Source organism: Monodelphis domestica, chromosome 4 (genome assembly GCF_027887165.1).
Source record: "Monodelphis domestica isolate mMonDom1 chromosome 4, mMonDom1.pri, whole genome shotgun sequence".
In the NCBI taxonomy this organism is placed as follows: domain Eukaryota; kingdom Metazoa; phylum Chordata; class Mammalia; order Didelphimorphia; family Didelphidae; genus Monodelphis; species Monodelphis domestica.
In genome coordinates, this window is record NC_077230.1 from 110,757,911 (window position 1) to 110,782,664 (window position 24,754).

General features: G+C 42.2%; 1 protein-coding gene across 1 annotated transcript in view; it reads right to left on the reverse strand.

Annotated features, from left to right (window-relative positions):
- Positions 1-24,754, reverse strand: part of MYO7B (myosin VIIB) — a 145,314-nt gene that overhangs the window by 85,630 nt on the left and 34,930 nt on the right. Inside the window, exons 7-15 of the mRNA XM_056793701.1 lie at positions 23,546-23,688; positions 21,098-21,211; positions 18,305-18,458; positions 16,610-16,686; positions 15,441-15,560; positions 13,140-13,282; positions 12,166-12,376; positions 11,204-11,339; positions 4,724-4,887 (exon numbers count right to left, since the gene is read on the reverse strand). Of these exons, the coding sequence (XP_056649679.1) occupies positions 4,724-4,887; positions 11,204-11,339; positions 12,166-12,376; positions 13,140-13,282; positions 15,441-15,560; positions 16,610-16,686; positions 18,305-18,458; positions 21,098-21,211; positions 23,546-23,688 (1,262 nt within the window). The remainder of the gene's footprint in view (positions 1-4,723; positions 4,888-11,203; positions 11,340-12,165; positions 12,377-13,139; positions 13,283-15,440; positions 15,561-16,609; positions 16,687-18,304; positions 18,459-21,097; positions 21,212-23,545; positions 23,689-24,754) is intronic.

Genomic DNA, 24,754 nt, shown 5'->3' on the forward strand with positions numbered 1-24,754 from the left:
GCATTTTCCTCCTCATTCTTGCCTTTTCCTTCATTGAGAGAAAGAAAACTCTTGTAATAAATATACTCTACAGGTCTACCATGTGATTCTATGATTTTGTGATTTCATGCTTTATCATCTGTGATAAAGCAGATGGGAAAGATATTTTTGAGTGGAAGTATTCCAGTGGTTCTGAAATCACCACGTAGACAATCTCCTACAGCACAGAAACCTAAATAACCCTCATGCTTTCTACCATAATAAAAGCAATTATGGGCCTGGGGCCCTAAAACCTGATTTTTCAGTTCCTCAATTTGGGCTTCCAGGAGTTAGGGAGAAAAAATCCTTGGAACAATGGAAAGAGTCCTAGATTTGGAGACAGAAGAATTGGATTTTAATTTTATTTCTGCTCCTTACTACTTGTGTGACCCTGGGCAAGCCAACTCACATCCCCAGATCTGTTCCCTCATTTTTAAAAGGAGAAAGTTGGATTAGATGACTTCTAAGGTCCATTCTAACTCTAAGATACTCTGATCTCTCCAAAAGTAGCCTTTAGTAGGAGCTTGAATTATTTTCCTACTGGGTGTGGGCCAATCAATCACTATCCCAGTTATAGTGTCCCATAGGCAGCCTCAGGACCTGACAGATCCCAGAGACCCATTTTGGGGTCCTCCATGCTGACAAGATTCTGTGTAGAATTTGAGGTGAGCAAGGCATCAGCCTGGAAATAAAATCCAAATGAATTGTCTATTGGCTTTTGGAGAAAAAGAATACTTCTCAATTTGGTTCCCTTAAGGTTCTAGAAATATGATATTGATTTGACATTGGTCTATATTGGCATAGGACTAGCTTTTAGGATGGAGTTCCATGTAGACAGGGAGAGGTTCTGTGGTAGAGTGGGAAGATCAGGAGGTCAGTCAGGATGTCATAGGATCCTCAACTGAGAGCTAGAGAGGACCCCAGAGGACCTCTAGTCCAACCACCTAATTTTACAGATGAGGACACTGAATATGAGAGAGAAACAGTGATTTGTTCAAAGTCATATAAGTGGTAAGTGAATTGGCACTGGAACCAGGCACTTTGGGTCTGAATTGTAGTCCTAGCTCCAATAACTAGCTGTATGTATATATTTGGGTAAGAAGGCAGTGGTCACGAGAGTAAGGGAAAGGGGAAATGGGTAAGAGACTTTGTAGAGATAAAACTGAAGCTATTTGGCCATTGACTGAATATGAGGAGATGAAGAAGGAAGGAAGGAAGGAAGGAAGGAAGGAAGGAAGGAAGGAAGGAAGGAAGGAAGGAAGGAAGGAAGGAAGGAAGGAAGGAAGGAAGGAAGGAAGGAAAGGTGGATTATAGAAGATTGGGAGAAGATAACGAGTTCAGTTTTAGAAATATAGAATTTGTGATGTGAGCACAATTACAGAGATTACTGTTTTCATTACTAATTTTTAATTTTAGTTTTATTACTAATATTTAAATATTGAATAATAAGTTTATCAAACCTTTTCTTTCTGTGAAGAAAGTGCAAGAATACTGGGTGCCTGTGATGGAAGAAGTTACTGAAAAGGGACTTACAGGCAAACAAACAAAAACCCAGCAAGTGAGCTGTGCTGAAGACAACATCCCAGTTCACCATGTTGCTGCCTGACTTCAACAGACAGGATTTCTGGCAGCTATTTTCTGGAGCCAGGCTGAATCCTTTGTTCTCACAGCGAGTCAATAGTGCCCTCTTGTGGCTCCCTTAAAATGGGGCCAGTGCCTTTGCGTGCACGGCAGGTTTATGGGGTTCCCCAGGGTAGCTTGTCCCAGCCACCTTTTTGATAGGAGTAACAGTCACAGCTTGCACATCTAAGGCCAAATAGCAGAGTAAGGGAAAGCTCAGGCAGCTCAATTTAGATCTGCCTTAGAGGCCATCTACCATTCCCCACACTACTCTATTTTACATTTGAAGAAATTGAGGTTAAATGCCTGAAAGTCATAGATCTTAATTGCATTGGCAGATTCCTCTTCGCCCCAAAATGCCTTCTCCCCCAGATTCTATCCTAGGATTGCCCAAGGGGTGACATGTTTGAACACGCCTTTCTCCTAAAAGAGGGCCCCTATGTCAGACTGTCTTTTAGGACTCCAATTCAGTTGTGTTTGCTTGATGGGAAAAAAAAAATTCCTGTTATAGCTCTAGTGGTGAACACGTGGTTTATTAACATCCTCCAGAAGAAAGTGTCACTTTATAGATACTTGCTCTAGAAAGACTGATGACACGAAAAACTACTGAGAATAAAACCAAATGAAAAGGACTTCAGCTTCGGGGAGGAGAAGCTAAGTTTGCCAACAGGAGGCAGAGAACTAGATTTGGAGTCAGAGGACCTGGGTTCAAGTTCTCCCTGCCATGACCTCAGGCAATCATTTAAGCTTACTGGCTTCAGTTTTCTCATCTGTAAAATGAGATGGTTGAATAAGATGCCCTCGCTAAGGTCCTTCCAGTTCTAAATGTACAATTCCAAGCACCTACAGAAAGCCAGGTGAGAAATTTATCCTTCCTGAAAGTTTTATTTTTTTACTTTTTGATGATCTAGGACTAAAAAAGGTTTTTAGTCCAACCTTTTCATTTTACATATCCTCATACGAAATCCCAAACTGAAGCCAGATTTAGACTTATCCTCTGGCTAACAGATGATGGGCAGCAGGGGAGGGATTCAAAACCCACCCAACTTTCCAAATCTCGTGTGCTTTGGGGCTACACCATATACAGCACACCTTGGATAGAGTCTAACCCTCCCAAATGACTTGAGACCAGTTCTGTGTAAAAGCAGGAAGATGGACGAGACAACTGCCCAATCCCGGATCAATTTTCATCTCACATAGGAGCCGGTTTGGGCAAGTGTTTCTCTTCTTAGCCCAGTTCATACCATCTGGGAAATAATGATACCTGACCTTGGCATCTTCCAGCCACATATGCCTAAACAGCTGTCAGACACAATAGGAATCTCATGGCTGGTGTAGGAGCGCTGGCTGCTTCTATCCTGCAGAAGGCAGGGAAAGGACCCGTGGCATCGAGGCCAGGCCCAGGGCCACAGGAGGCCCTATGTGGGAGTCTCGACCTGAGATCCACAAATTTCTCTCCCTCTCTCTCTCTCTCTCTCTCTCTCTATCTCTCTCTCTCTCTCTCTCTCTCTCTCTCTCTCATTCTCTCTCTCTCTGTTTCTGTCTCTCCCTGTCTCTCTCTGTCTCTGTCTCTTTCTGTGTGTGTCTCTCTCTGTCTCTGTCTCTCTTTGTCTCTCTGTCTCTCTGTCTGTCTCTCTGTCTGTCTCTCTCCTTCTCTCTCTCTCTCCTTCTCTCTCTCTCTGTCTCTCTCTTATTCTCTCTGTCTCTCTCTTTCTGTCTCTCTCTCTGTTTCTGTCTCTGTCTCTCTCTGTCTGTCTCTTTTTGTGTGTGTTTCTCTCTCTCTCTCTCTCTCTCTCTCTCTCTCTCTCTCTCTCTCTCTCTCTCTCTCTCTCTCTCTCTCTCTCTCTCTCTCTCTCTCTCTCTGTTTCTGTCTCTCCCTGTCTCTCTCTGTCTCTGTCTCTTTCTGTGTGTGTGTGTGTCTCCCCCCCCACCCCCCATCTCAATTTGTCAGCTTGTCCCATTTAAAAGTCCTGGGGGCAGAATGAGACCTTTCCCTGACACTCCTCAGCTTTACCAACAGAAATCCCCTGCTCATCTCTTCCCCAGGGTCCTTCGCTTTTCAGACACTGAAGCTTTTCTATCAGGCAATGTTCTCTTGACTGCAAACAACTGTGTTCATTTGGAAGCAACTGAGGCTGTGATTACCTAAGACACCTGTGGGACTTCTGGAGGCCTGGTATGGGGGGGGGGGGGGGGGGGGCGGGGAGCCAGTAGGGTGGAAGGACTGACAGCTACAATGCAGACCCCTGGAGATCCATGTCCCCGGACAAGCCCAGGCCCGGTTATATTTACACACTCACATGAGCCAAAAACAGACATGTAGAAACATGGACCCGTGGCGTATACTCCCACCTCCACAGCCACAGAAATGATATGCCTTTACACACGCATGGAGCTTTAACACTCTTTTGCATTCAAATACATGACCTTGTCCGGGTCTCACAATTGCTGGGAAGAATAAGTCTAGATTGCAAACCAGAGGCTCAGGGGGCCTGTGTGACTTGCATGTTCGTGGTATGAGGACCAGGGTTCAGATTTGTCGCTTCCTAATGCGGCGGTGATAAAAACAACAGCTGGAATTTGTATGTTACTTTAAAGATGGCAAAGCACTTTACAAATATGATCTCCTAACAATTCTATAATTATCCCCCTTTTACAGACGGGAAAACTGAGGAAGAAAGCGATTAAGTGACTTGCCCAAAGTTACACAATTATTGTGTGTCTGAGCCAGAACCTGAATTCAAGTCTTCCTGACTCTCAATCTAGTGTGGACTACCTTACCTTAGGGCTTTCCTTTCTCTACCAGTAGGAGAAACTCTCTCCACCTCTCCCTGGTTCTGTTCCTCTGTCTCTCTCTCATCCTTTGTGCCAAGAGAAGTGAGGAAACATGGGACGCTGATACCCAGGAGTAACTTCCTGAAGTGTGAAAGTGTCTGAGCATGTCCGGTTGGGACTAGTGATCCAGAGAGGTCCGGAGCTCGTGTCGTCGGGGCCAGCTTCTCCTCCCAACACCCTTTAGACCCGCTCCGAGAGTCGGGCTCCTAGTCAAAGGGGATCTTAGCTCTTGGGCAAACAGCAGACTTACCTTAGAGAGGGTGTCTGGGAACGTCGCCTGACGGATGGTCCCACGGCCTAGCTTGGTCTCAGATAGTTCCAGCTGGAAAATTTGTCTCAGGAAATTATTTTTAGATGAGTATATCAGCTTGATAATATCAGTGCTCAGAACATCACGATTCTTCTCCAAGAAACCTGGCGGGAGAGCAAGCCATAGGGTCAAACGAAGAGAAAAGGAGGAAGGGGGAGGCAACCTATTCATCAGTTTCCCCTATTTCCCACAGCTTTTAATACCTTTTCTCTAACACTTTACCAAAATGCCATCACACTCATTGGCTTCCGAAAATCGGACATCATTCATCGCTCGAACACAAGCATTCACAAAATAAATGATTCACAAATTCCTTAGAGGTGTGAGTCTATGCCCTAGTCGTTCTACCGAGCAGAATAAAAGGATGATGATTTGGTGGTGGTGGTGGTGGTGGTGGTGGTGGTGGTGGCGGCATTGAGAAAAGGCGAGAGACAGAAGTAAGGAGACAAAAAGAGATACGTGCAGAGGGAGAGAGTGACGGAGAGAAACAGAAAGGGAGAGAGAATGAGGCAGAGAGAGACAGCGAGAGGGATGAGGAAGAACGAGGCAGAGAGAGATCTAAAGAGAGACAGAGAGAAAGGGAAAGATTATAGCCATGTGCATTGTAATAGACGCTATTACAAGAGTATATACGGTAATAAGGACACAGGAAGCCGGCGAGGGCAAATAGCATCTATTACAACATACATGTATCTGTAAAGATGGTAGTTACGTTGTACGGTGTATGGAACACTGAGCTTGGAAACAGGAAGACTCATCTTCACGAGTTCAAATCTGACCTCAGAATCAGACTTACTAGCTATATGACCCTGTTTGCTTCAATTTCTTCTCTGTAAAAATGAGCTGGAGCTGGAGAAGGAAATGGCAAACCACTCTAGTATCATTGCCAAGAAAACCCTGAATTGTGGACATCTGGGTGGCTCAGTGGATAGAGAGCCAGGCCTAAAGATGGGAGGTCCTAGGTTCAAATCTAGCCTCAGACACTTCCTAGCTCTATGACTCTGGGCAAGTCACTTAACTTCAATTGCCTAGTTTTAACCTTTCCTGCCCTATAATATAAAACAATAAAAAGAGGAAGGCAGCTAGGTGGCTCAATGGATTGAGAACCAGGTCTGGCAATAGGAAGTATTGGGTTCAAATTTAGACTCAGACACTTCCTAAGAGTCCTCAGACTCTTAGCAAGTCACTTAACCCCCCATCGCCTAGCTCTTACTGATCTTCTGCCTTGGAACCAATACACAGTATTGATTCTAAGAAGGAAGGTAATAGTTTTGTTTTTTACCTAAATGGGGTGAGAAAGTCAGACATGATTGAACAACATATATAAAGATACGTGATTGAGGGAATAAATTGCAGGAGAAGACAGGGAGTATACGAGAATTAAGGGTACCAGTCGAAGGAATGAATGGCCTTGGCAGAAAGACAGGCTTGGGACAAAGGACAGAACAACAGACCAGGGAGAAGGGATTGGAGGTGGGGAGTAAAGAGAGAGAGCAGGGAGCTCAAGCCTACATGGCCTGAATTCTGTCAAGAAAGCAGGACACGATGCCCTTTGCTAAGAGGGAATAGGGAGAGAGTAATCTAAGGGGGCATGAGGAGAAAGGAAGAAGGGTTGGAATAGCCACTGTGGGATTAAGCATCAATTAGAGAATAAAAGGGGTGCTTCTGCTTGGCAGCAAGAGCTCAGTTGAGAGGAGATAACCGAGTCAAGTGGGGCAGATGAGCTGGACAGTACAGTCAGCCCAGGGCTGAGGACAGCACACAGTTAGGCTGGTTAGCCAGGAGGTAAAGACTTTGATGGCGATGGGTTAGGAGAACGATGAGGGGCAAGGTTCCTGGAGTTCCCAGGAAGGGTACACTTAGAAGGTAGGAAGCAGGGGGAGAGAGACAGAAGGATCAGAGATAGCGTGAAGTGGGAAATAGAAGCGTCTCCCCATCAACATTACAGGCAGTCTGGGAAGTGCTAGATGGTGCTAAAAATTAAAAAAGCAAACCCCCTATGTATATAATAGAAATACATATATTTATAATGCACGTATATTCATCTGCATAGACATTGTTGTTTGTCCTTTGTTTTTGAAGGGGATCAGAGGCATCATGGGGGGAGGTCTTGATTCTAGAATGCATTGGATTTAAATGAGGCACAGCTGCACCGCTTCCCTCACTGGCCTCATCCAAGGCCAGTGAGAGAACAAAAGGTCAGGATGGCTGGTGATGGCGGAGAGGCAGTGGATGGCCTTGGCATCTTCCAAGTCTGACCGAGCTCCAAGTGCTCCATGGCCCTGCTTCTGCCGCCTTCACAGCCGATGTCCATTCTGGATAGTCCTCACGTGCTTGGGGTAGACACCCCCAAGTCACTGACGGGTTTGAGGCCAATTGGTTACCCTCAACTTGGGGTTAGCCTGTCTGCAGATGGTTTTAGCAGAGCGTAGCTGCTGTGCTTATTATAGCTTCTAGGAACCACCAGTGAGAGGGGGTGAGAGGTGACACCAGAAGTGGATGAGCAGCCCTGAAAAGCGCCCACACCAGAGCCTTCCATCAGAGCAGGCAGTCCTCTCTGAACATCCTCAGATGCTCTTAGATGGGGCAGCTAGGTGACACCATGGATAGAGTACCAGATCTGGAGTCAGAAAGACACGAGTTCAAATCCAGCCTCTGAAACTTACTAGCTATGTGACCCTGGGCAAGTCACTTTACCCTGTTTGTCTCAATTTTCTTATCTGAAGAATGAGCTGGAGAAGGAAATGGAATACCATTCCAGTATCTTTGCCAAGAAAACCCCAAATGCTGTCATAAAGCATCAGACACAACTAAAACAAGTAAGCTTATATCTATAAATACATATATGATCTATAAATATATGTATGCATAATATACACATTTATACATGATATATAGGATAAGGCTTATTCTATTTCTTTTTGAGAAGGCTTGGGCTTACTTTTCTCCCTTTGATGTCACTTAAGTTACATTTGGATCATACATCCTGCCTTTTGATTTCTCCAATCATATGGGTAAATCATAGCAATTAGAGCAACAAGGGATCATCTGTAGAATGAGGGCTTTGGCCCCCTCATTTTACAGATTAAGAAAACTGAGACCTAGCAAGATGAAGTGACTTGCACAACAGAGATCATAAATGACAGAGCCAGAATCTGAACCCAGGTCCTTTGACTGTAAACCCAATGCTCTTTTCACTAGAAGTTGAGGTCCAGGGATGTTAAATGATTTAACCAAGATTGCACACCAAGAGGCAGAGTTTGAATCCAGGTCTTCTGACTCTCAAAGGATTATGCTACCATATTGGATTCTCCCCTTGAGGTTCGACTCTGTGTGGGCAGGGGTCTTTTGGAGGCTTAAGCATTTCTGTGGAAAACTGAGCAATGCATCCATCCAACTGTCAGAGAGAGTTCTGTTCCCCTTCCCTTTCCATCCATAATCTATTAACTATCTGGTCAGACTGTTGAACAGTAGCCACACCTGGTAAAACCATCTGTGCAGGCGGCCTAAACCAAGTTGAAGGCAACCAGCAGCACTTGGCATCTCAGCGACCACATGAATGCAGATCCATAAACGAGGGTACTTTGAGGAGGGAGAGAGCATTCACAGTCAGGTCAGAAACCAGCCTGACCCAGGGATGACAAAGGGCCTAGGATCAGCCATTCAGTCATGGACTGAAACAGACATGGCACCATTCTTTAACTCCCAGAGCCTAGAGATGGGGAGAGGAGGAGTCAGGAGAGGTAAGGAAGGTGTGAAGAAAAGGGGAAGAGGGGAAGGGCAAGGAGGGGAGCAGGCGGAGAGGAAAGGGAAGGAAAAGTGAAGCTGGAGGGTACTGGAGGAGAGAGATGCAAAATGTAGAGGAGGGACTGCTCCTAGTCCCAACTCTGCTGCTAGTTAGCTATGGGGCATCAGATAGTCACAACTTTCTGGGGGCTCTGCTTATCTATAAAAAGGGGATAATGATGTCTTCTCCATTTGCCTTCTAAGGCAATAGAGGTACTGTGACCAAGATAATCTATGCAAAAATTCTTTGGGAAAAATGGAGAAGTACTTTAGAGATGTAGAGCGGTAGATAGAACACTGAACCTGGAGTCAGAGAGGTTGGAGCTTAAATCCTGCATCAGACACACTGTGTGTGACCCTAGGGACGTCACTTAATCACTCGGAGCCTCAGTTTCCTCATCTATAAAATAAGGGCGTGGGACAGAATGGTCTCCAAGATTCATTTCAGCCCTAAATCTATGATCCAGTGATTATACTCAACGATTCTCTCTTCCCCTGGCCCACATTCCCATCCCCACAATACCCTAATCTTTGTCCCTTTTAGATATATGGAAGAAGGGTGATGGGCAGGGGGAGGAAGGGAGGGAAGGGGAGAGAGAGACAGAGACAGAGGCAGAGACAGAGACAGAGAGACAGAGAGACAGAGACAGAGAGAGAGAGACAGAGGAGAGACAGAGACAGAGAGACAGAGACAGAGAGAGCATTAGCATCTAGAGAGATGAGAGAGACAGCACGAAGGATATAATAACTAAACTAAGCCTTGAAGGAAGATAAATATTCTACAAGGCAAAGGTGAGGAAGGATTATATTTCATACAAGAGAGACAGCTTGCCTAAATGAAAGAAATCTGGATGTGCTGTGGTCATTGGAGAAGCTGTCAAATATGAAAATCTAAAAACATAAAAAAGAAAAATCTGAGAAAAAAGAAGGGGAATTTGTCTAAAGACAAAAGTGTGTGTGTTTTATCAATGAAGGAGGCAATTACTGAAAGGAAGAAGGTAGAGCTATTGAACCACAGAACTTGAGAGCTGGAAGGAATTTCAAAAGCTATCTATTCCAATTAATACCAGAAAGAAATCCTTATCCTAACATAAGGTAAGATGCCTGACAAGTGGTTATGTAACCTCTGCTAGATCTCCAAGGAAGATTATTCTGCATGTGGGCAATTCTAATTGTTGGGGCAGCCAGGTGGTATAGAATGCTGGCCCTAGAGTCAGACTAAACTTGGTGAGTTCAGATCCCATCTCAGACACTAACTAGGAACCCTGGGCATGTCACTAAACCCTGTTTGCCTCCCTTTCCTCATCTGTAAAATGAGCTGGAGAAGGAAATGGCAAACTACTCCAGTATCTTTGCAAAGTAAACCCCCAAAGGGGTCACCAAGAGTCAGTCACATTGAAAAGTGATTAAATAGCAACAAATTGTCAGAAACGTTCCCCTAATACCAAGTTTAAATCAGCCTTTTTGCAACTTCTGCCCATTCCTTCAAGTTTGTCCTTCGATATCAAACAGAAGAAGGCTAATCACTCTTCCATGTGACAGTCTTTTGAACACCGTTATCATGTCCCCACATAAAGTTCTCATCTCCAGTTCCTTTCATTAATATCCCTTTGCCTTTTGTTGGACCATTTCCCTATTTCTCCAATTTCAACCATGCACAAACTACCCTATTTTCTCACTATCCTAATTCAGTTCAGTGAACATGTACTATTATGTGCCTGGTCCTGCTTCGGCGCTAAGTCCACAAAGAAGAAGACCCAGTACTCTCTTGAGCCCAAATTCACATGAAACAATCTAAAACGATACATAGAATGCCCCCCTCCACTTTTCCAACCTAAGTCATAGGGACCATCCCTCTTCTTTTTGAAAATGTACATAAATTGTCCCATTTTTCACTTATCTTATTGAAATTAATTCAAACCAGCCCAAGTTCTTCGTTTGTCTAATTGAAATAACATGAAGATAATCTTGGAACTCCAGCTTTAGGTCCAGCTGTCTTTGTTGGAAAATGAATTACAGAAAACTCAACCAGCTCATTATATCTAATTGGCATCGCTTTACCAAACCAAGCTGTGAACTTAAGCCATCTTCTGATCAGTCCTTCCTCGATGGATATGTCCTCCCTCACTGTTCACCTCTTGCTCTTGCTCTAGACTCAGAAACTAGATAACTACAATACTACCATGTCAATGGACTTTTCTGTAGATCAACCCACCATTCCTGTGCCTCTCTAGATATTTCCTTCCTTAGCCACTCTTCCCATAAATGTGTTATCTCTAGTAGAATTGAAGCTCTTTAAGGGCAGAGACTGTCTTGATTGCTTATATTTTTATTTCTAGCACTTGGCACAGTGCCTGGAAAATAGTATGTACTTAATTCTTTTTCATCCATCCATCCATCCATTTACTTGTTTATTTATTCATTCTTCCCATTCTTAATTGTTCCAGTGGAGGAATATACAGTCTTACTCTCCCCTAATTCTTTTTCATCCATCCATCCATTTACTTGTTTATTTATTCATTCTTCCCATTCTTAATTGTTCCAGTGGAGGAATATACAGTCTTACTCTCCCCTTTCTTTCCCTCCTAATTCCTATATCAGCTACAAGTTTAAAGAGACTACGATGACACTCACCTTCAGCCTGATAATGAACCAAACCAGCAAAATGAACAATGCCAAATTTCGTGTCATGAATGTTCTTGGGTGCCACATATATTTTGCTGTTGCTGTGGAGATGGTTCATTTTTTGTAACAGGGTAGCATCTGTGCCCTAGAAGAAGCACACATAACCAGGACATTGGGCTAATGAAAACTAGTCTTTAGTGGGTTCGTTTATACTACCCATTGTGACCTTGGAACTCATTAATTCCATGGGAGAGGATTTAGAATTATGTCAGAGCTAAAAAATCACAGAGATCATCTACTCTACTCTTTTCATTTCAGGGAAGAGAAAACGTGGGCCCAGGGAGATCATGCTATTGATCTGAGGTCATGCAAGGAGTCAGTAATAGACCCAGACTAATACACAGGCTTCCTGACTTATGGTCTACTTCTTTGGTTGTTATTGCCCTCCCAGAATATGAGAACTCGAATCAGAGAGTATGGATTCCTAACCTGCACCAGAAGGGGAATCCCTCTACAACCTCCCCACCAAAGGATCATACATCATCTGCTTGAAGACCTCCAGGGAGTGGGAAGCAACTGCCTCCTGAGGTAGTCCCAAAGCCTAAGCAAAAAGGGGAAAATGGCCACTTTGGTGATGTCCCCCAAACCTCAATCATGCCACACTAACCAGACAACTGCTCCAGACTGTCTTCTGAATGTGCTAGTTATAGCCACATTTGGGCTGGGAGCCACATACTGTTAAGCTGACTCAAGATTTGGCATAGTTTTTTGAGTCTTAAGCATAAATCCATTAATAGTCCATGATTTCCAGAGGAGGAATGACTTTCTGCAATTTCTTGGTGACTCTTTTGAAACTTTAGGCATACAGAGAGCACTTAAAAGAAATTTTTTGATGGTGATAATGCTGAATCATCCCAAATCCAAGTGACTGGCAGCTGGATTTCATGGTAACAGAGGGTGCACTTACTCACCTTGGGGAATTTGCTCTCTTCATCCAGCAATGAGATAATGTTCATTGGTTTGAGAGCTAGTAGGTCTAGGATGGGCCGGTTGTCATTGAAGTGGATATAGTTCCAGGTGATGTTCTCTCTATGATACTCTTCCTGCTCCATTGTGAAGACATGGCGGACAAAGAATTGTTGGAGATGCTCATTGGCAAAGTTGATGCAGAGCTGCTCAAAGCTGTGAGGACAACCCCAGCAGAATCATTAGTGACACATGTCTTTCAGGATGGTATGTTGGATTTTCCCATAGAGCGGTTTCCCCAATTTTTTGTTCTATAGCATGCCATGGTGTCCTTGCCAGGATATCATGAAGGAGATCAGTTCTCCTGGCCCATCCTGCACAACTATCCAAGAATCCAACTGTCTATCCATCCATATTCTCTACTCCAAGATATACCATACACAAATACACATGTAAACACGCATCACTTATCACAAGCATTATATATATATATACATATATATATATCATATAGATCATATCACCACTAAATTTCTCTCTTTGCAACTTCCATTTTCCCCCATAAAATTACTCTCTCTTCTACATCATGCCCTTCATTTACTTGAAGACAACTATCATGAGCCCAACCAAGTCTTCTCTTCCCCAAGCTAAACATCCCCAGTTCCTTCAAGCGATCTTCACTGAACTTGTCCTGAAGGCTCTTTACCATTCTGGTTGGCCTTCTCTGGACTCACTCTAACTTATCAATTGTTCTTCCCAAAATAATGGCGTCTGGAACTGATTGCTATACTATAGATCTGATATGCTTCAGATCCCAGTGTCAAGAGGACCATTCAGGAAGGTAAGGCCTGGCCAGAATCTTTCTAAGACTACAGTTATTTCAGAAAATAATGCAAAGAAGAGTCATTGATCTTTCTTGCCTTCTTTCTCTGCTTACCACCTCTCTCAAGTTCTTCAAAACAAATTGGGACCAGCATACCTATTTGTATGAAAGTTTTCAAAGCCAAATATATCCAGGAGGCCAATGGACCTGCGCACATTCTGAGGGTCTTGGGAGGGTTTATTGAAGATTGCAGAATTGATCTTATTCACTATCCATAGGAAGAGGTGTCCATATATTCCCTGAAAATAAGGTGGTGAACCAAAAAAGGCATTGAAATAAAATAAGGATAAAACTGATAATACCACTTTTTCTTATCTGTCTTTCATCCAAGTTGGACCCTGACATGCTCTCAGCAAATCATGAAGTTATAGATTTAACTTTAATTAGCTAATTAGCAGTATTTCTTGATTACCTGTGATCAAGTACAATAGCATGTAAATAACTTTGCAACCAAACTTTAAAGAACTGAATAATGCTAATTACTATCATTATTAATTATTATTAACTAGAATTTTACTGTGTTGCATAGTGCACAAAATAGATGAAGTTTAACTATAAAGTAATGAAGAGTGATTTTTTTTAAAGAGAAATACATCCATATTTTTAAGGATGCCATCCTGGGAGGATATGTGTGTGGTATAGAATAGTGTGCTCTAGGGTATTATGGGTGCAATGTGTCTGTGTACATGTCTGATAGACCTGAGTCTCTCCAACCCTTGACTACATGATAAATACAACTATTCATACCATCCCACTCAGCATGGGGTCACCAACCACAATCCCTCAGGCAGGTTGAAGGATCTCAGGTCTTACCATCTGCCCTGTGGCTGAACCCTCTAAACTCCCAGACAGGGCTCTCTGTCCTGCTTTTGCACCTTAAGGACCCCTGGGTCTTGCCATCTACCCTTAGCTAAACCTTTCCATATGTGTTACCTCCTCCAACTAGAATGTATGCCTGGGAAAGCAGGAATTGTCTTGATTTTCTATTTGTAATGTCAAGGCTTGGCTTATATTATGTACTTTAAAAAATGAATCAATTTTCTGCAAATTAAAACAACTCTACAGAAAGGGAAAGTGACAAATGATGGAGGGGATGTGGAAAAATAGAGACACTAATAAACTTTTGGTGGAATTGTGAAATGATCCAACCATTATGGAGAAAAATTTGGAACTGTGCCCAAAGAGCTTTAAAATTGCATGCCCTTTACCGGAATACCACTCCTGGGTCAATATCTCAAAGAAATCAAAGAAAAGGGAAAAGGACCCCATGCACAAAAAAATTTATAGCAGCTTTTTTGTGGTCACAAAGAATTGGAAATTAAGGGGATACCCATCAATTTGGGAACGATCAAACAAGTTGTGGTCTATGGTTGTGATGACATATTGTTGTGCTATAAAAAAATGATGATGAGGATGAGTTCAGAAAAACCTGGGAAGATTTATATGATGATGCAAAATAAAATGAACAGAACCAGGAGAACATTGAACACAGAAACAGCAATATTGTAATGATGATGTGAAAGATTTACAACACTCTATCCACTATTCTACCCAGAACATTCCAGATGGGAAAAATTGTATGTGCAAAGGCATATGTAGGAATGAGAATAGCATCTTTGGGATATATTAGTTTGACCAAAGCAAACATTTGTTCATATACTTAGAGTAGAAAGAGTTACAAGTAATGGAGGATAATTGAATCAGTCAGACTGTAGAGGTCCTCAAGAGCCAGACAGAGAAGAGGAGTATATAGGGAGAAGGATTGGAATAAGGGAGAATGACAAGGAAAGAGAAATGTTAAAAAAAAAAAGGAATAGCTAGAGAGCACAAAGGAGGTGTTGATATGAAGGGGTGAATACTTTAGCACCGTGTACACCATGACATATTGTTGTAAATAAGGTATGAGAGGGTTAACATCAAAGGATACCATTAAAAGTCCAGTGTGAAATTTAATAAGGTAAAAGACAATTTCTAATCATATTATTGGGATATGAAAATTGATGGAATTATATAAAGATGGTTGCTATATAGAGGAAAGGAAATCCAAGGGACTATCTGGGAAGGTCCTATGCAAGATAGTGCTACTAAAGCAAAAATGATTTTATGTTTTTGAAGACAAAACAGATACAGTTCTCAGTCATTCTGATGAAGTGGGAGTCAGATCTGTCAAAGTTAGAAGAGTTCAAGGCAAGGGGAAGACATTGTAATGTATGAAATGGACCGCTTTGAATCCCTTCTGGCCCCTTTCTGTTACCTGAGGGATACACAAAAAAGAGGAAGAAGAGTGCCATAAAATATGTTAAGAGGAAGAAAAGATTAAATATTCCAAATATCAAACTGTAGAGGAAGTGGGGAAAGGATCATAAAAGAATTCATAAGAAATAGGAATCTTTCCACCTTGACAAAAGCATCTCGCCTGTCACTGGCCTGGAGGATGTTCAGAGGTCTAGACACACCTTCCCCTCGGATGATGATGTAGTGATTGGTCAGACAGCTCTGAAGCTCCATGTTCTTCACCTGTGCAAACATCAACAGAACATCAGGGGATGAATAACTGTGAACAACCTTGTAATTCTCAGCAATGCAGTGTTCCAAGACAATCCCAGACTCATGATGAAAAATGCCATCTGCCTTCAGAGAAAGAACTGATGGAGTCTGAACACAGAACAGAACATACCATATTTCACTTTCACTCTTTCTCCTTTTTTTCCTTATTTTAGTTTGCAATCTCTTCTAGAAAATGATTCAGGTAGAAAAATGTTTTACATGATTGCATGTGAAAAATTGATATTGGGTTACTTACCATCTGAGGAAGGGAGGAAGAGGAGAATTTGGAACTCAAAAATTAAAAAAGAATGTTATATTATTTTACATGTAATGGGGGATAAAATATTAATTCTAATGTAAGAGATGGTTTAAAAAAAAAACAACCAGAAGACTACAAAGGTTGAAAGTGACCTTTATTATCAGTCATAGTCCCATAATTAAATGGTTTTGCTTAAGTGTTTTTGGTAAATAATTGCAAAGTGCATAATTGATGCTAGTTAGTATTAGAATTATTATTGCTATGACACCACTATACTACAGCTCCTCCCAAGAAATGTGTATGGGGATTGGAGGGGTAGTGAGGAGACGGAGAAATTTTAATGTGGGGCTAGGACATATTTATGGGGTAATGGGTAAGGGCACCATAGTGGACAGATGGGCATCTAGGAGGCCCCATGAGCATAAGAAATGACTGAAGGTGAAAGACATGAACAGGAAAAAAGGAGAAGCCCACAGAAAACAGGGTGGTAAGAACATGGATGACAAATTTTGACAACTTCACCATTTTGCTCTAATTAAGTCTATGTCACAAGCTCTTGCTTGTTCCTGCTACTTAAGGACCAGGTGCTATTCCTGGAATAGTCAGGAAGACAGAGTAGGTCAGTATGTGGATACAGATAAGAAAAAGGGGACTGAAAGGGAAGCATCAGACTGAAAAGAGAAATACAGGTTGGAGGATCCATCAACCCAGAAACCTGGATCATAGACACATTTTCATAAAAAAGGATGCCAGAACTTACCTCCAATAACTTAACTGCAGCCAGAAAATGTGAGGTTGGCATGACATCAGAGCAGTCCAGATTATCAGAAACAGCAGCTAGAAACCAGAATTAATAAACATCTGTGACAAAGGTCATCCTAGAGAAAAAAGCCTCTTACTCTGAGATTTGAGTGGAATAGGGCACCAGCCAAAAACCTTCCCCACTCACTAGCCTGAACTTTCACTGTTGAATATATATCTTTGGGTTAGGGCAAATGCCATCTTTTAAAAAGCAAAGGCCTCTGGGAGGGGGTGGCAGAGTTAGATATTAGTAGCTACCAGAACTTTAATTGTAAATTAGTTTAACCATTTCCTTTCTCTTGTGATGCCTTTCTTCCAACGAGGTAAAGGAATAAGAGAGAATTTTCAAGTGGGTAGGAAGATTTTAGAATATTGGAGAGGGATAGGTCTGAGGGAACCTGAGCAGCCAGGGCACAAAACGAGAACATTGGTATCTAGGGTAAGGGTAATTTTGAGTTTGGCAGGATGAAAAACAGAAGATGGGGAAAAGGGTTAGACTAGTATTTCTCAAACATTTTAGTTTCAGGACCCCATTATGCTCTTTAAAATGATTGAGGATCCCAAAGAATTTTTCTTTCTGTAGATTATAGCTATTAACATTTACCATTTTATAAATTAAAATGGATAAATTTTAAATATATATTTACTTATTAAATTCATTAAAAATTAAAATAACCCCATTATATGCTAATGAAAATAACATTTTAATAAAAAATAATGATATATTCCCAAACAAAAAATTTAGTGGGAAGAATAGCATTGTTTTGTTTATTTTTGCAAATCTCTAATGTCTGGCTTGATAGAAGAATGCTTCTGCATTTGATCTATTATGTACAATATATTGTCTTGGTCGAGGTATATGGAAACCATGAGGTTCATGTAGATATGTAGTTGGAAAAGACATTTTTAACAGGCAAATTACATTTTAGTATTATTATGAAAATAGTTTTGACTTTGCAGACTCCCTGAAAGGGTCTCGGGGACCCTCAGTGGCTCAGGCATGGACCCCCCCATTTTGAGAACTTCTGGGTTACACATCCTGCCATAGCCCAGGACTGCCCAGGAAGATTAACAGGTGTGCTAAGAGCAGATCAATTCTGTTTCCAAAGAGATTATATTCTATGGGAATCATCTCTGGAATTCTATTAACTGGAGGGTAGAGTCTTCCAGAGATCAAAGTCCCTGCCCTCAAGGAGCTCATCCATCATCTAAAGGATTCCAGAGCTACTAAGTATGGCACAATGAGAACTCAGACCTTCCTGACTCCAGACCCAACCCTGGGGCACCAGCCAGCTGCCCCAAATCTGAGCTCCATCTCCTCTGTGAAGTGTCCTCAGATCATTCCAGCCTTTGGGGTGATCTCTTTTGTCTCCTCATATTATACTTCCTTTTTCTATCATGCCAGTTTTAGTGCCTGATTGCATTCAACTTAGCCTGTTATTCTCTACTACCCCCCTGAATTTTGTTTTGTTTTGTTTTGTTTTCTCATCGTTCTTTGAATGTCTTGCTTACTTAACCAGGTCAGACTCAGCAAGTGAGTCAATAAATATTTATTCAGTGCCTACCATGCATGAGACACTCTGCTAACTGCCTGAGATAGGAAGAAAGGCAAAAGAGAGTCCCTGACCTCAGGTTCTGGAAGAACCAGACCTACCTGAAAACTCCACATTGCCCAGGTGAAGAATAGATGCCAACAATTTACTAATGTTCCAGTTTTCAGAATCAGAGAACATAAGAACCTTCATAGCAGAACGGAGAGAGGCATAATCCTTGACGTCATTGCGCCCCTCACAAGACATGCAGTTCCCCTAGGAAGGATGAGGACATGGCATGAGTGTCTATGAAATGGTCCTTGAATGGACACGCTGATCGAGAGATAACAATGCGCTCTGTGGGTGTGGGAAAAGAGAGAGACCTTTGGAATCCTACGCTTTGACTGACAGGCGCTGCAGTGACCGTTTGGACAGCAAAGGATTGTGGGGGAGAACCGCTGGCTGAGGAGAGTTCTGGATGGCCCTGGGTCTTTGGGATTCAGGACTGAGAGCTGTGAAGTTCAGTTCTGCGTGGCGAGGGATAAGCCACGAGAGGACCCAGATTTCCTGTTTTAGCTCCTGAAGCCGTGTTACCCAAGAAATCCATCCTACTATTTCCTCCACTCCAGCAAGATCTCTGTTCCTGAGGAGGAGCTGGAAAGAGACTCACACAAAACCCTGAGCCCAGCCCTCCCGTCCCTTTGGTCTCTCCTAGCCTTCCCTGACCTGTGTTAAGATTTAGTGTTAAGACTGTGGTACAATCTAGTGTAATGGACTTCTCCATTACAATGCAGGCATCCTGAACAACCTGGAAGGATCTACGAGAAAGAACACTATCCACCTTCAGAGGACACACAGGGGGAGTAGAAACACAGAAGAAAAACAACTGCTTGAATACATGGGTCGAGGGGGATATGATTGGGGATGTAGACTCTAAATGAACATCCTAGTGCAAACATCAGCAGCATGGAAATAGGTTCTGATCAAGGACACATGTAAAACCCAGTGGAATTGTGTGTCAGCTATGGGGGGGGGGAGGGGAAGGGAGGGAAAGAATATGATTCTTGTAACCAGGAAATAATGTTCTAAATTGACTAAATAAAATTTTCAAAAAAGAAAATACAGCCAGGAAAAAGATTTAGTGTTAAGAGATATTAACTTGGAAAACTATAAGAGAGCAGTCAGCTGGGAGAGGGGCTGAGCCGTTTTGTAGACTTGGGCACCAGCCTCTTGACCTGGCTGCTATGGGTTTAGTTTATAGGGCAACCTCCTTCCATTTTCCTTGAACCTTGTTCCTCCCCTTCCCTTCAAATAAATCCTTAGATTAAGTCACATTTGGGTTTGGCCTATCTCTTCAGCAGGAGGGGTGTTGGGCAATTTGAGACAAGACTCAAAGCTTGAGTCCTGTGACAGGTCCAGACTAGGACAGCCACACATTCTCCATTGAGGAAGATTCACTATAAACCATCCTCAGAAGTAGCTGACAGGGAAATAGACATCTCTTCCCCTCAGCTTGTGCTCTCTTTTCGTGCTCAAGGGGTTTAGTCTGTTAAATATACCTTCAGAAAAGGAGAGAGAAAGCCACCTTTCTCTCCCTCTGGAGGTTATCTCAAACCCTTGCTTCAATTCACCTTAGGGAGGGAGAGATCCTGCCATCTCCCCTCCATCAACAAGGTTTGCCTCAACTCCCATATTCCCTCACCTCTTGATTCCCTCAGCTTTCTCCACTAGTATCACATCTAACCAGTGGGACAAACCATCCAACACCTTTCATTATAAAAAGAAAGAAAGCCCTCCCTTCTTTTTTACACACGACTTTGTTCCAACATCTCAGTGAGGCAACGGCTTTGCAAGGAACTTAGCAAGAAAGATAGAAATGGATATCACGTGAATTCTGAGTGCCAGTTCAACAGAGCTTAGGGTGATGCACTTAAAGAGGGGAGAGGAAAGGAGAAGAGGGGAAGGAGAGGAATGGATGGGGAGGGGATCGAGGAGGGGAGAGGAGAGAAGTAGAGGGGAGAGGAAAGAAGGAGGAGAGGAGAGGAGAGAAGAAGAAGGGAGGAGAGAGGAGAGAAGAGGAGAGGTGGAGAGGGAAGGAGAGGAGAGATTCATTGAGTAGCTTCAGGAAAGAGATTTATCCTTCCTGAGGCTATTTATTCTCAAATCTAAATGGAAGCTATAGTCCTTTTGTCAAGGGTACTGTAAGGATACAATGATATAATGTATTTGAAAATGCTTTTAGAGTACCAATCCCTATATATATTTAAGGTATTATTTAAGAAATGCAAACGGTAGGGAATGGAATAGAGAGGATCCTTGATAATTGTCTCAGAAGACAGGGATCTGTATTTGGGAACATCAGTACAAAATATGCTTAGGGACAAATAGCATGAAACAGGACTTCACATACTGCCGGACAGGAAAAGGCTTATGACATGGGACAGACTCCTGGTGACAGTAGCCAAGGTTGGGAAGACCTTGTGGCACTAACAGGCTGGGAGATGTTGATTAGTATGTTGGTATGGCAGACAATGGCCATCCGAGATCTTATTGTTGCTAACTAGCTATCAGACTCGGTTATTTTTAAGTTGCTGAAGGACTCCAGGTTGTTAGCACCCTTTAAATATTAGCACCATGGGGCCAAGTCCCACCCCAATTCTAACTCCGAGTAGCTCTGTAGGTTGCCTTCCCCCCGCCAATGAAGCTTGTGTGATACCTAATCCATGAGACACCCAAAAGAGTCAGAGCCCCTCACCTTATGAATGGCTTTTGTATTTGATGTAATGATAGCAGAGGTGTTTTCTTTCCATCTAACTATGCCCTTTAGAAACCTGGATAAGAAGGTGAAGGGAATGATGCTGGTGACAGAGACAAGGAAAGGGAAGAGAGACGGCTGGACCATCACTGCTCCTTACCATGGTGAGGTACTTGTATTCTGAGACTGTGCCCAAGCTCAGTAGCTTCTTTTGCTCCTCATTCATCCCCATTAACATGCAATAAAAAATGTGGTAGTTCCTCTCTTCAGGAGCCTGATAGGGGGAAATGCCAAAGAAAAACAATTAATTTATTGGTAGAACTTAGCAGTGCCCATAAGAACATAAGAATGTTTTTAATTTTAATTTTCAACTAACATGCATTTATTTTCTCTCCCATCATCTCCTAATTTAAAAAATGACAACATTCTTGTAATAAATGTGCATAATCAAACCAAACAAATTTCTGCAGTGTCCGCATCCAAAAACAAAAATCTCATTCTGCACCCTGAGTCTATCTCCTCTCTGTCATGAGGTGGGTAGCAGGCTTCATCAGTCCTCGGGAGTGCTGGTTGCCCATTACATGGATCAGAGTTCTTAAATCATTCGGTGTTTTACAAAGTCTACAAACTCATTGGTTTTGGATAATTTATCATTGTTGTTCAGTTGTTTCAGCATGTCTAACTCTTTGTAATCCTATATGGAGTTTTTTTGGCAAAGATATTGGAATGGTTTGTCATTTCCTTCTCCATCTCATTTTACAAATGAGGAAACTAAAGCAAATAGGCTCAAGTGACTTGCTCAGGGTCACACAACTAGTATCTGAGGTCCAATTTGAACTGAGGAAGATCAGTCTTTCTGACTCTGGGCCTGTTGTTCTATCCACTGTGCCACCTAGCTGCCCTGATTTTGGATGATTTGTAGAGAGTAAAAATATCAAGAGGACTTCCATGTTGGTGTAGTTCTATGATCTATTCAGCAGAAAATTCTGTCTCGGGGCTTGGCAAGTGAACATTTGAGGAAAGTTATGATTGTCCTATTTGACATTGTCCTCAAAACTTGAGTGTCTGATCCAAAATTGGAGCAAGACAACTTTTCAAAATAATAGATTTTGGGCTGAAAATGGTGGTACATATTTGTAATCCCTGAAAATTGCTTTATATCAGAAGTAATGAGCTTTAGTAGGGTTAATGTCAACCAGGTTTCTATACAAAGTTTGGAACAAATATAATGAGCCCCTGGAGGCTTCTTAAGGAAGGGCAAACCAAACCAGGCCAGGCAGGAAACAGAAAAGAAAGAAAGAAAAAAGAAAGAAAGAAAGAAAGAAAGAAAGAAAGAAAGAAAGAAAGAAAGAAAGAAAGAAAGAAAGAAAGAAAGAAAGAAAGAAAGAAAGAAAGAAAGAAAGAAAGAAAGAAAGAAAGAAAGAAAGAAAGAAAGAAAAGAAAGAAAGAAAGAAAGAAAGAAAGAAAGAAAGAAAGAAAGAAAGAAAGAAAGAAAGAAAGAAAGAAAGAAAGAAAGAAAGAAAGAAAGAAAGAAAGAAAGAAAGAAAGAAAGAAAGAAAGAAAGAAAGAAAGAAAGAAAGAAGAAAGAGAGAGAGAGAGAGAGAGATGGAGGAAGGGAGGAAGGATGGGAGGGAGGGAGAGAAAGAGGCAGGGGGACAGAAGGGAGATAAGGAAAGAAAGAGAAAAGGAAACAGAAAACCCAACACACATTCTGGTCTTTCATAGAAACAAAGACTCGTTGAATATCTCAGAGTTGTCAAGGACTTCCAGCTAGTCAAACCCACGCATGAACAAGAATCTCTTCTACAATATACCAGGACAAATCTAATTCTTGTTCCACATGATAACAACTAGATATTTGAAGACAGTTCTCATGTTTCTTTCTAGATCGTCTCTTCTGCAGGTATTGACTATCTCCATTGCTTTTAACCTATCCTCATATGGCATGATCGTGAGGTCTATGTGTGGAGGGAACACACATCTGTTCACTGAAGTAAAGGAGTAAATCCATTCCCTTCTGGGAAGGTTAACACAATAGCTAACACATCACCAGGCACTGCGATGGTTTAGCTGGTTGGTATCTAAAAGACTATTGTCGTGGACTGAGTCCTGGGCCATGAGACACTGGGCATAAGACAAAGACAGGATGATGCATTTGTGTCACCTAATATAAGCTCTGAAAATTTCTACTCTTCAACTAAAGGTTTAGAGTCTTTATTGCAACCCAACACCATAAAACTATTATCTATATGGCATGTAAAATAGAATTTTCTAGCATTCAAAATATGTGGGTTTAGAAAAAGTAATATTCAAAGTATATCTGATTGCTTCTTGAGTGGTATGCCTTAAATAGCTGCCTACTTTGCCTATACTTAGTTTTGGTTCTAGTATAAGATAAACTGGTTTTGACTCAGGAAGAAAAGAGGGGAAAAGCTGGAACAAAGTATGCCATCCAGGAGGGGAGGTCTCAGTGCGTCAGAATCTGGGCGTCGGGGCAATGGTGGTACTAGAAAGGAGAGGTAGAGGGGCACCGAAGACAATTAGCAGCTCCTTCCCCATTTCACCAGCTCTGCTGCTCAAAATGATCCTCAGCGGGAGATGGACTTACCTGCCGGCAGACCCGGGACTTCTCCAGAAGAAAGTGCTCTATCTGGGCTCCTTCAATCACTCCATTTTGGTTGAAGTGGATTTCAATGTATTTTCCAAAGCGGCTTGAGTTGTCGTTTCGAACTGTCTTGGCATTTCCAAAGGCTGAGAAAGAAAGTGGTGTCAAGTGAGGGCAGGAGCAGAGGCATGCTTTCTTGTCCATTAGACAGACTGGCTTTTGGGGCCACTGGTTCTCGGTAGGAGAGGAGAAAGTAGAAGGAGTGATGAGACTAGAGTGTCAGATGTGGTCTTGGCCTTGCATGTCATTCCTCTGAACAAACTCCCTGAACAAAACGTGATTGTGGGATCCACATTTATCCCTTCCAATCTAGATGGCACACTGGATAAAGCATGGAATTTGGAACATTTGAGTTTGAATCTTTCAGCTATGCGACCTGGGACAAGCCACTGAACCTGTGCCTCAGTTTCCTCATATATAAAATGGGATAATAATAGTACCTGCTTCCTAGGATTATTCTAAGGACCAAATGGGTTAACCTACATAAATTGCTTGAAACCTTAAAACACTATACAAGTGTTAGCTATTATTATTATTATTATTATTATTATTATTATTATTATTATATTCTAAGGTAGCATCAGAGAAAGCAACATAATGGATGTACTCAATGAGCTTGAATCTTATGGTTGAGAGGTTTCTAAGGGGAAAGTCACTCAGAGTAAGAAATAAATGGCTCTCCCCATTCCCACCTGGAATTTCTCATGTTTTCACTTAGAATTCCCGAGATTGTCCAAACACTGCATAACTTCCTATTCTTACATTCAGGACCAGATTTTGGACCACTGAGGAATCTTCATGGATCACAGATGAACCGCAGGCCATTGTGCAAATACTTTGCTTCAGCAATATGGGAGAAGCAATTCTAAACTCAAGGACTCTAAACTGGGGACCGATGAGACTGATCTACTTGCTTTTCCTTCCACCTGAAATTTCTCCTGCCTCCATGCCTTTGGCCCAACTGTATCTTGGCCGGGAATGTTCTCCCTCCTCATGGCTGCCATCTCTTTAGAATTCTCTATTTCGAGGTTCTGATCAAGGACACAAGTAATACCCAATGAAATTGTGCATCAGCTGTGGGAAGGGTGGGTGGAGGGGAGGGAGGGATTGTTGTAACCAAGGAATAATGTTCTAAATTGACTAAATTAATTT